General features: G+C 40.2%; 1 protein-coding gene across 1 annotated transcript in view; it reads right to left on the minus strand.

Annotated features, from left to right (window-relative positions):
• The window catches only part of slc4a3 (solute carrier family 4 member 3), a 61,483-nt gene that overhangs the window by 41,637 nt on the left and 7,166 nt on the right, over positions 1-12,680 (minus strand). The window contains exons 3-4 of the mRNA XM_030080331.1: positions 2,059-2,227; positions 510-766 (exon numbers count right to left, since the gene is read on the minus strand). Coding sequence (XP_029936191.1) covers positions 510-766; positions 2,059-2,227 — 426 coding nt within the window. The remainder of the gene's footprint in view (positions 1-509; positions 767-2,058; positions 2,228-12,680) is intronic.

The raw sequence follows: 12,680 nt of genomic DNA on the forward strand, positions 1-12,680 counted from the left end.
AACAGCCCACAGATGAAATCAAATGGGGGAAATCTTGAGAAGCACCATATAGAGAGAAGACCCCTTTTTGGCCTTAAGCCGTTCATGCATGAATTATGAAAGCCTGAGTCAAGATTTTTTTCTTACATGTTTTTACTCTTCTTAGGGCATGAACACTTTTGTGAGTCTGCATACGTCTTTAAGGATGCAGGACTGGTATTACCATGTCATGATACTAGTATGTTTTCAGCAACAAGAATTGACAGTCTCTGCATAAACTTCAATGGAGGGGAGCAGCAGAGAGCACTGATGAGCGCTGATATGCAATTCCACCATAGAAACCATTTGATTTAGGAGAAATGGCTTTAAAACAGCTGTCCACTGTAGTGACCGCTATATGCCAAAGGGTTAAATGCAGTGAAATCGTACTTATCAGAAGCACCTATGTTTACCCTGCTATGTGATGTCAAAATGGCTGCTGTGAAAAAGGCCTACTGCCAGGACGTCGGGACTCATCAGTCTTCTGTTACCTGTGGTTGGCTGTCCGGTGGCTCGGTGGGCGTGGCAGCCACCCCCTGCCCATCCGTGTCCGACTCCGCCTCTTCCTCATCTACCTCATGGATGGTGGGTGTGACATCAGAGGGGGGCACGGAGGTCTTTTTTTTCTTCCGCTTCTTCTTGCGCCGTGCTTCTTGCGCCTTGCCGTGCACCCTCTTGCGTAAACGTTGGGGCGGGGGCAGGTGGGTGGACAGGGGGTGGTGGGTGTGGTGAAATGTATGTCTGTGATCTGTGGAAAAAAAAAAGTCAGAGATGGTTCATGATATCAAACACAGAATATATATACAAATATATATGCAAATTAGTTATTTGTGAGTTTTCCCACAAGTTAATTACCTAACAGAACCAATTTTTTTTTTTTAGTTTATTTTTTATGTTTTATATTTTCTAATATTTTCCCACCCACAGCCCTCTGACTGCATTTCATAAAAAATGGTAAGAAATAACGCAAGATGGTGCTCTTCATGGGCTGCTGTTCTAATCTCTTATTAAGCACTTGAAGAGGCCCAGTAAACAACAGCTTTCGATTTCAATTAACTTACTACAATAAGGAAAAGTGTTATTTCATGAACATCAAAAGAAGGCAGCTCTAATCTTAGATGCCCTTCCCTCCCACCAGTGCATGTGGCGCTCCTCTGCTGATCCCCCCCAATACTAATCCACCAAGATATTCTACAAACACGGACCCAGTACCCCGCCATTATTAATATCCCTTTGATATTGAACAAAGCTCAAACCATGATGAACATTACTGAAAGTTAAGGTCAGGACCACAACGTTAACATTACAGCAAATGTGATTAGAACATATGCGATGATAGAAATTAACATCAACATCTCTATAAACTTACACAGACATGCCTGGAAGGAACACATTACATTTAACCAGATCAGTATAGTATGATTTAAAAAAAGACAAAAAAAATGACTGGAACAAACATCATAAATACTCAGGAACTCGCTTGCTTGATACTTGTAACATCAACAGGAATAAACTGTACAACTGCAGATTCTGGAGCCAAAATGGTCCCAAAGTACTAAGAATAATGCAAACTTTGTGTATTCCAGTGAATTAAGTTAGCAAGCTAGTGTTACCTGATGATATTAAAATGTCAATCTGTATTATTTACTGGATTACAAGACATCATTTTGAGGTTTTTAAGTAATCTTCCCATTGTGACCTACTCTTGCATACTTTTAGATTAAAACCACAATAAATATTACCTTTATATAGCAGAATTGCTTTAGGCATTGACCAATAACCATTCCATTTTTTTTTTTTCCTATAAGGCTGCAAATAGCTAATATTTTGATATTCAATATTCTCTATAACAAAATGTTTGAAAGAACAAAATAAACAGAGAATATTGCAGATGTTAAAAAAAGATGATACTGAAAAGTAAAGAAAACAAAAGGAAAGAAAGCAAATACCCTATTTGATATCAGACAGGAAACACATGGATATGTCGATATTCCAAAGCAGGTGTTTACTGATAATTTGGTCTAAGCCTAGTTTGCTTACATTCAAAGTCCTTCTCACTGTAGTGGCGGCCCATCCTCTCTCCACTGGTGGAAGCAGAGTCGTTGATGATGTCTCCGAAGCGCTCCACAGACAGTGCCTTCTCCCAGCTCTCCTCAGCTTCCTCCTGCTCCTCCACTGATCCCTCCTCATCCTCCTCCTCCACCTTCACCTGGAGGAACATGGGAAGTGCGGCAAAGAGCAACATGATAACACGGCTCTGACTCCTTGCTTTGGAATCACCTGTACCCTACTGGCCTGGGATTAAATCTCACCAGAAGCCTTTAGTCTGCTGTCTCACACTTAGTCTCCCTCCATCTCAAAACAAAGATAACACTAAGATGGATAGATGCCCAGTTTACATTTGAGAATGTAGAAAAACAGTCGACAAGAAGAGGATGACAGAGAGCGCTGGGGAGGAAAACACAGGGAAGATAAGAGAGGACAAGTGCCCAAGAGAAATAATGTGAGAAAAACAGAAACTGATGATATAAAATGTTTACCTCTTGATCCGCAGGTAATCATGCCTCAAACAGTCAACACTACGTACAGTCGCAGTCCTTCACTTTGTTGAGAAATCTATGAGGAACCTTATGCGATATATAGTTTTACGAGGGTGAACCTCACATCTACTGTGTGAGGAATGAGAGCATCTGTTAATTCTGAAAGCAATCAGTGTTTCCGTGACACTGGCACTTGCTGATTACATGAAATGTGCTACTTTGATTAGTTAGGAACAATCTAGGCTGCATGGGGATTGAAATAAAATTAGCCGAGTGGGCAATCCAATCATGGATGAATTCCTTTCACATGATGCAACTTGGCTCTGGCAGCAGGAGAGCAGCCGCACAAGGGGCAGGCTCGTGATGATGATGCCTGCTAAAATGCATATCCAGGACACACATCAAATCAATACATGCTTCAATTCCCCTGTTAATTCTGTGTGTTTACTATAGAAAAAAGACATTAAAACTATTCAAACCCACTTTCAAACACCCCTCATTGCTTGATATAACAGTTCAAATCTCTCAGGAAGTTTGATGTAACTCTGCTCTGATATAATGTTAAACATGTTCAAATGAATTCCTTAAAATACTGATCAAATGAGCATACTGACTAATGTGTGCATCTGCGGAAAACATGACAGTATAGAATATAATTCAGTATCAGTATGAAGTGAAGTAGTGTCCTGTACTTCATATAAGGGGGGAAGGTCATTAAACAGTATAACACAATGCATCACATCAATACAACAAAGTGCTAAGCAGCAAAGCACTAATGCACTGCACAGCCCCTGGAGATGACTGAAGCTGAGGGGCGTGGCCTATCAGAGGCATGTGGTGTATCTGATAGGTCAGAGCGCTGGGACAAAGCCACTTCCTCTGCTTCAGACTGGTGCTGGCATGGTGTATACTCTGGCTACTACTCTGTAGTCTCACATTTCTATTTTTTTCAGGGCTCCATTACTTCATAATTACCAGTGGGATGAAGGGACAGGATGCATTTAATGATCTCAGCTACCTATATGCAATATGCACAAGGCATAGGCAGATGTGTACCAGATAGAGCACAACAGGGAGAGTTTTAAATTGACTGTAGAGAAAAAAAAAAAACTTGTTTCCATCAGAGGGCCTGGTTGGCCAAGGCCAGTCTGGCCAGGTCAGCTTTGTTCATTATTCATGCTGTTTGATTTCACTAAAAAAAAAAAAAAAAAACAGTTCTCACTTCACCTTCTCCTCATTTGATTTTTGCAGAAACACTTGGAAATGAGGACTTGACTGGAAATGAGGACTTGTTTCCTGTCTCGGTAAGCAATACTGCGGAAACTAAAGTCCCTGAAATGAATCACACCACTGTAATGCATGTTCATGTACTTGAGTGACAATATGAAGTAGTCTCATATGATCTGAGGCAGATATTTCGGTAGTAGAGAGCTTCCAACAAAAAGTGATATAGTGCTATAGCCTAGTCCAGGGCTATTCAACTTCAGCAGTAAGTGGGCAGAATTGGAAATTCACTTGGAGATCGTGGGCCACACAGAGTTATTTGGCAGTAATTCTTGCTCTCACAATATAATGCTATTAGATCTATTATTACATGAAATAAAATAGCCATTGCATTTCTTCTCTTCCACTTTAATGGTATCATTATAATCAATTCCAGAAAACAGCCCATCCCTACAAATAAGTAGTACAGATAGGGCTCCAAAGCTTGATACACAAGCACAACAGGGATGGCTACATCTAACAAGCCAAGGAGACATGGGGCCCTATTTTAACTCTGCAGTTATAACAAAAAGCGCTAAGCTCTGCGTGCTAGTGCACGGTCAGTGAGGTCATATCCAAAATCACTCTCTATTTTCATTCATCTGAGTGCAACCATGCCCACGCGCACTAAACATAAAGGGGACGGGTGTAGTGGAATACATTAGAGGGTTTTGAGATTAAGTATTATCTTCATGGAATTCATTATGTCAGATGAATAAATGAAAAAAAATAAAGTAGATATGCAATTCATTAATGCTTTTTTTTCTTAAATAAAGTAACAAATTTAACTAATGCATTAAAGAAAATGAAATCCATGGCTACAACTCCTGTGCAAGCTGGCCCCTGCTCTCCCATGCGCTGGCATCAAGTTTACCTTCATACCATCACCACATTCAGCTCAGCCTCTCTCTGCCTTAATGTTTGTAATGTTTCCTCCGAAAGTCATATTGGCACACTGGCTACACGGTATATATATCAACACAGAAACACTGCATGTCACAAAGAATGCACTGACTCTCTGAGCTCTGCATTGTGATGTGCCACCTGACTTGTCCAAACATCTGAAACACATTTAGAGCATGCCAAATGTTTGTTGTACTATGCAGTTAATGTCCTTGACAACAAATTGTTGAATCTATGTTGCTGCTGAGTCGTTGGCCTAATATCTGGCACAATTTTCCATTTGCATAATAGGTTTCCATGCAGCCGCACACCCAGAGCTGCAGCACCCTGGATGGCTTCAGGTATGGCAAGATAGATAATGTTGCTGACGTGGCCTTGCCTTGCACTTCCTCATCTAAATAAGCCTCCCGTTTCGATGCACCACCCCACCCACCCTGGCGGCAAGCCTGGTGTGCAAGCATGAAAATACCACATAAATGGACTAAGTCTGTTTCCAGGTCACCAAAATACCAGCTGGTCATAGCGCTGTTTGCAATGGTCTTTACACACCCACGAAAACTGTTTTTCTGACAAGCCCACATCCATAAAGACAGAAATCTGGATGAATTTAGCTATCAGACTAACAGTAGCCTAAGAAGGCATGTAGCCTACTTAGGCTAATACAGATGCCAGTTTGATTTACTCTCAACCTCTCGGGGCCGTAGGAAAAATCAAAAGGGCCATATCCGGCCCACGGACCACTAGCTGGATAGTTGGACAAGACTTTCATGTCAGCTTTGAAGTCAGGTGGGGAGGAGGGACACAGGAGGAGGGCAACCCCAACCCAGCTGGTGCAAACACAACATGAATAGGAGTGGGACAACAATAGACAAAGGAAAAACACTGATTCACAGATGAAGGATCCCAAACAGAAAAGCAGCAGTCCATTTTATCATGTTGGACATGTTGAATATAGTAACAAGTAGTCAGGTTTTCATGTACTTGCCACAGCTTACCGGTATAGCTCATATACAACAACAATCATTGCAGTTCAGCCATTAACCTCAGTTCCACTCTTCTCTCCCACTGGTCAAGATAAATGTCTGTCCCACAAATTGCCCAACTTTCACTACAGCATAAATTATTTATTTTAGTGCAATGCTGGGCCAGGGAGATGCATTAAAATATTTATCAGCTGCTGACTAATATGGATGAGGGTGGGTGTCTGTGTGTGAGAGAGGGTGTGTATGTGCTGTATGTGTGTGTCTGTCTGCTGTCTGTATGTATTCTCATGGATATATTGTAGTTTACGCAACACAGCGACCCTCTCTCTCCCATCAGCATTTGTTTAACTCTTTATTTGGTATTTAATTTGTTGTTATTGTAGTCTGACTATGTTAAATTGTAATTTTATATGCACAGGGTCCATCTTAGAACAATGTGTGTTGCAACGCAAAACAACTTTCAGTTCTTCTGACCTTAAATCTACTGTAAGCTAACTAAAATGCACAGTTGCACGTCTTCATATGCATTATGTAATTTAGGGTGGAATTTTCCTTTGAATAATGAAAAAAAATCATACTCAAAATGAAAATTTCAAGACTAGAAGACAAAATATCTCCTCCATCTGTTTGCAGCCCGCCACACTGGTAGGTCATTATCCGATATTAAAGGAACAGTCCAAAGTTTTGGGCAAAATACCCTTTCTCTGGACTTAAACAGACTGAGACAAAATGTTGGATACAATTTTCACCTCTATATGTCCAGCGGTTCAGTTCCTTTGGGTAGCACTTTAGTTAGCTAAGTTAGCTTAGCATAAAGACTTGAAGTCTATAGGAGTCATTAGCCTCGCTGTGTCAACATGAAAAAAAAACAACAACAACAAAAAAAAACATCTCAGCAACTCGAAAGCTGTCTTATTTACACAGTATCTCGTGTACTTGAAATACACATCAACAAAAACGCAGAACTGGTCGGATACAGAGCGACAGGAAACTACAAAATTGGTCTGGTGTACATAGCTGGTGATGAATGTTCCCCCTCACCAGTAATCATCAGACAGCCTCCCCGCCTTTCAACCTTCAGATCTATACAACCATTCGGGCTGCAGGGGCCTGTCGGTACAAAATGATGCAGTCAAAAATGGGACGTATTCACAGTATGTGTGGGCTCGCATCATTTGATATTAGGACAGCTGAATGCGGTGCTGCCAAGCTGAATGACAGAGAATGTATGATGTACAATGTCTCGGAACCAGAGATGCCTCTATTGTAATAGAGTTGTCACTGTCTTTGTACTGTGCCAGATTTCACAGCTGATGCCTTTAGGCTACAGTGTGTTTGTCCTCCAGGCAGCTACTGCACATTTTATAATCCAGTGCCAGGGCAAGAGGATCTGTCAATTGTGCAGATAGCCCCGGGGGAATTGATTTGTAATTTGGAGCATTTTTTTTCTGCCACTGATCCCATAATGTTAATTAAAATACAAATTTATAGGAAAATGCAGTTGGTTTGTCTTCCTGCAGAGTCTTCTGCTCCTGCTGCTTCCTGTTTTTTCCATCAGTGTTTGAAACACAGCATCCCCCACCTCGCTCTGCCTCTCCCCATCCCACCCTCTATGATTTAAGTAGCTGGCACTCGTCCCAGACAATCAAATCACAGCAAACATAAATAACAGCATAATTTGTGTCATCTTCTTTTCACCGTGCAACTGGTGTTTATGAGCAATTATTTGAAAATGCACACCACAGAAATTAATGTGAATTGTTCTGGTGTGACCCAAAGTTAAACTCTAACACGCAGGCAAGCTGCTTTTCATTAAACGTGAGTCAATCATTAAATATGCTCAAATATCTGACCAACACACGTTTATTTCTACTCCCACATCTTTACTTATCCATCAATATAAAACCGCAGAAACACAGCTAAGGAGCTCATTTTGCAGGTGCCTGCAGCTACAGCCTTTTGGTATAACTATTTAATTATTAAACTAAAGGCTGTGAAAATAAAGCTGATTTTAACACATCTGGGTTGTCCATTTCCACTGTCCATTGAGCAAACTGCAACTGCCTCATTGTGCATTTTGGCATAAAGCTGCAGTAAACACTCTAATTGAATTACACTTACAACAAGAGTAAACATAAAAGGCTGGGAAGGCCTACAGGAGAGTATTCCACAAAGCAGGACAAGAAAGTTAACACAAATAGCTGGAAATTCTGGTGCTACGTCCTGGTGATAGGTATTTGCATCTGTAACACAAAACATTAATGTTGTTTAGGAATATGACATACATGTTGATGATTGTTCATCATAAAAAAAGATTAGGAAAATGTTTTTGTAACACCATTTAAAGTTATCTGGTTAATTTACTAACCCTGCTTTGTCTCCTTTTACCTGACTTGCCTACAAAACAGTTATCAAATGTTTAAGCCATACATGTCTTGATCAACCTGCCAGTTTCTTTTTTTCTCACTGTTGATAAAGATTAATACAAGTGCACTGAATTCCAATAGCAAAAGCATCAGCACAGAGATAAAAAAAAAAACAAAACAAAAAAAACACTGTTTCTGCTTTTGAAATAACACCCAGGACAAATAAGATTAGATGTTAATATTTGCTGTGGTCATATCCCATACAGAAATGTAATACATGTCCATACAGCAGATTCCCACATATGGCCTAAATACCTATCTATAAGACATATTTGAATTTAACACATTTCTATGTATAGAGATATGGGCATCATATCTAATATGTATTACAAATACATGCTTCTTTCCCAATTTTTGGAGTCACCAGCCACTACTGTCATATACACATGTTGAGCAGGTTTTCATATGCACATATATGTTACACTCAACTTTTCAGCCTTAGCTGGTGGGACACAGTGTAAGTAGTACTGATGTCGTGTTTTGACAGGACAGTTCAGCTCCTGGTGTGTGTGTGTGTTCTATTTTCAGAGGGAATAATAATAAGTTAACTGAGCCTGGTGTTTTTAAATCTGAAAAAAAGCTTCTTCTTTTTTTTTCTTTTTTTTTAACATTTAAATATTCAGAGCATGCTTAGTCACCTCAAGCTCAATCATTTGAGCACACTTGCCTCTCAGGCTGACCCAGATATCATGGTTATTAGTCAAACATGGCTGAAAAACAGTGTGGATGACTTCACTGTTCGGCCTGAGCACAGCTAAGCAGACGGATAAACTCCTCGACATATGGCAGGTGCAATGTCTTCTTTATTATGACATTTCCTTCAAAATATCAATAGAGTGAAACTGAAAGAAAATAAAGCATATTTTTTCAGGCACTTGGCTGTGCTGTACCATATATGAACATTACATTTCTATGTCAACATATTTCAATACAATATAAAATATATATAAAGGGAGAATAAACAATAAACAGATTCAATCATGACAGCTGTCACTAATCAGCATTTCTCAATACAAAGACAGATTTTTTTACATTTTGGGTGATCACTTTGGCTAATTGGTTAAGGTTAGGGTTAATGTTAGGGTTATGGTTAAGGTTAGGGTTAGGTTATGGTTAACATTAGGGAAAGAATGGATGAAAGTCAATTCGGCCTTGTTCTTGATCTTTAAGACTTATTTATTTTCAAATGATCAGTTCGGATTTGTGTGGTTCAGACATCACCAACTTATCTGCATGGGTTGCTATGGTAACAATGTAGGCGTCAATTTCTACACGCTGGAGACGCCGTTTATGAGAAATGGAGATCCATCATCTTGCTCTCCAAACAATCGTGCTACCAAATCGTGGTGCAGAACATCTCCGTCGCACTAGACAAATTCAGCAATGGAGGAGGTTAATATTAATTAACATATCCATGGTAACAGCAGCTGCTATTATGCACTTCTGTCACTTTGAACTGACATTGTCATTGTGTGTTACATTAATGCAACACACATCCGGACTCTACATCTGTAGAATCGCATTTCAGACCACCTCCACCACCTCCAAAAAAAACAAAAAATCGCAAAAATCACATTTTATATGGTGTTTCTGCTGTCCAGACTCTCTAAAATCAATCTGGATACAATCTGGATATGACAAAAAAATGGATTTGGCTATTGAAATTCCGGCACTAGGAAATGCAAATTCAAAGATCGGCCATGACTTGACATGTGAAATTGACTCCCTGTTCCCTCGCTGAGCTCAGTCATTCCTAGTGGCTACTGCAACACACAAGAAACAAAGGCCAAAAAATAAATAAAAACAGCACCACGTACAGGCAAGAATGAGTTACTGCCAGCACTCCTTGGCTGTTTTTCTTCAACATGTTTTGGGCAGATAGGACTGAAAAGCAAGGCCGTGTGGTGATCTATGTTTAGATGTATTGTTGTGTTACTATGTTACAGTCCCTCTACACTCCATGAACACTGCCTTAGGCTGTCTTGTGCCAGGACCTGACCTTGACCGTGTTAGCCCCCCTGTAGTTTCAGAAATCTCTCTCTGACAGGTGTGTTTCCCAGTCTGAGTTTTATTTGTTTTTAATGAGTTACCTCTGTCATTTGCAGACTTAAAATGTGTACATGCATTTAAAGAATCTGGAGTCTGTGACGCCTGAGTTAATTCTTTTTGAACCATTGTTCTTTTGTTACTTGGCACCACTGTAAATGAGTATCTAGTGAGGTAAACTCCAGTCCAGTACCACCAGGCATAATGACATATTACCTACTTAACTGGGAGCTCATTCTCCCTTAGAACCCTCTGGCTCTTTCAAGCACCTGATTGCACATAGGCTAATGCATTTCACTGGACTAACAGCTATAAAACAGGCTGCTATGCAAGACATGAGCATTTTCCACAGACCCTGTGTGACTCATCCCTGTGCTGAGCCATTGGAGGGAATAACACAGTCATAAAAGCAGTTCAATGTGCCTTTCATTCCAGACAACCATCTTCCTGAAAGATCTATCTTTGGAGGAATGGAACAATTAATAGTTAGATGTGTTAGCCTTATTTTAATGTCTGCATTTTGTGATTCGTTTTGTAAAAAGTGTGCTACGATAAAAATGATTTGTGCATTGTCAGTGGATGTGAGTGTCAAGCCAATGGTATAACTGTGGGCACGGCAGCCTAGCTTCCATACTGTCTCCTTTTTACAGCAATGCAACAATGTTGACTGCAAAGAGCCAACCCAATGCCATTAAAGCAAATTGCATAAGACGGTTTCTTTTCTTTTTTTTTTTTTTTTTGACATTCATAATATACAGGCTGCTTTAAAGGGCAGCAACAGCCTGAGGGTTAGAGAAAAAGCTTTGGACCAGAATGCCCCTTTATCAAAAACCAGCTCCAGCTGGAATTATCGAGGTTAGGAGTGAAAGACACCACAACCAACAAAATAATATCATGTGATTCAGCATAGCAACCTTTAAGTGTTCCACTGACATTACTCAAATGGTCACCGATGAACAAGCATTGTGGAGCTGCTGGGTGTGAATGTGTGTAGCTGAAGAACTATTAATCAGGATGCTGCTGAAAAAGAGTGTAAATGAAGGTTAAAAATGCAGTTACATGAGTTCATACTTAGTCCAACTGCAAGCCCCACTCCAATGTATCCAATGTAAACAACTGGGTTACAGTAAGGATCCACTGCATTTGTGGTGCTGATGAAACTTGTTGTCAGGATAATCCGCCAGCTGTTAGCACTGGTTTAGGAGTTACTGCTACACTGGCACCTCTACCTGAGGAATTTATGCTAAAAGATAATGGCTTTGATCTCCAGAAAGTCAAAGTTGTGCTGGTTTTATATAACTGAAAACCAACTGTTAGTGAAATTCCCCTTGAGAAATGGTTTCAAGGTGTCTTGTATTCCCAACACTGGGAATACTGTTCAATTCCAACTAACTGAACTCTCCTCGATCTCTGGAAAAAGATACGGCCTCTTAAATCATCTTTTGAGTAACTCACTTTACAGCAAATCATGCAAAATCAGTGACTACACATGACATGTCTGGAGGGAAAGGCAAACGCATCCTGGCTGCAACAGTCTGACCCATCCTCTTATAGCTACTTGCAAGGGTGGAAGATGCTAATAACATTTACTTGCATCATGTTGTGTACTTTGTGCTTTTTTTAAGTCAGTAATTTTACTTTTACTTATGTACATTTTTGTTGAAGAACTCTACTTTTGAATCACCTCTATCGCCAAGTTCTGAGGCTTTACTTAAGCCTCAGAAACTGGACCAGTGCTGACTGACAAATTGTGGATACATTTGCAGTTAATGGGCACTTGGCAAAAAAGACGAGAGTAATTTGGCTCTAATTTGTAATATCTAATTTTTGAGGTCTCTCATTTTTAAGAATGCATGGGGGAAATAAAAGCATATGTAATAATGTTCACTTTGCCAAAAGGTGTCTCAGTAACTTCTTCTCTCAGTACATTTCAATGGTGTTGGTTTCAACTTTTACGAAAGTAGATTTATACACTGGTACTCCTTCCTATAATTAAGGAAAATATCAGCCAACTAACAGAACCCCTCCTTGAGGGTGTTTTGCTGTTTGTTCCACCCTTGGCTACCTGGCAGAAAAGCATTTCAACCCTTTTATCTCGCTCTGTTCTTCAAACTCGTTCCCTGAGCATGACTTCAATGTACCAGCTGTCATAGTAACATCTGCTACACGCATATTACCCACACTGCTCCCATCCCTTCCTCTCTCAATTCTCAGGGTGGTTTTCCTCTGCAAAGTCAAACTCTATTGCACTCATTTGGCTGGCAATTTTTGCCCGAATCGCTCTCCCTTTCCAGTCTCCACATGTCCATCCTCTTTTGGCAGTCAAATTTTTCCATCTTTGTGAAAGCAGTCGCAATGATTTCCCAACCCTTACCCTTCCCCCCTTATTTTCAAATCCCACAAAGAAAAACAACTGCTGCAAGTTGAAGAGGGCAAACCATGTTCCTTTTCTTGCAGCAAATGACTCTGCAGTCTGGTATACATCTTAATTTCCTCACAGC

The sequence above is a fragment of the Myripristis murdjan genome, chromosome 21 (assembly GCF_902150065.1).
Source record: "Myripristis murdjan chromosome 21, fMyrMur1.1, whole genome shotgun sequence".
Taxonomy (NCBI): domain Eukaryota; kingdom Metazoa; phylum Chordata; class Actinopteri; order Holocentriformes; family Holocentridae; genus Myripristis; species Myripristis murdjan.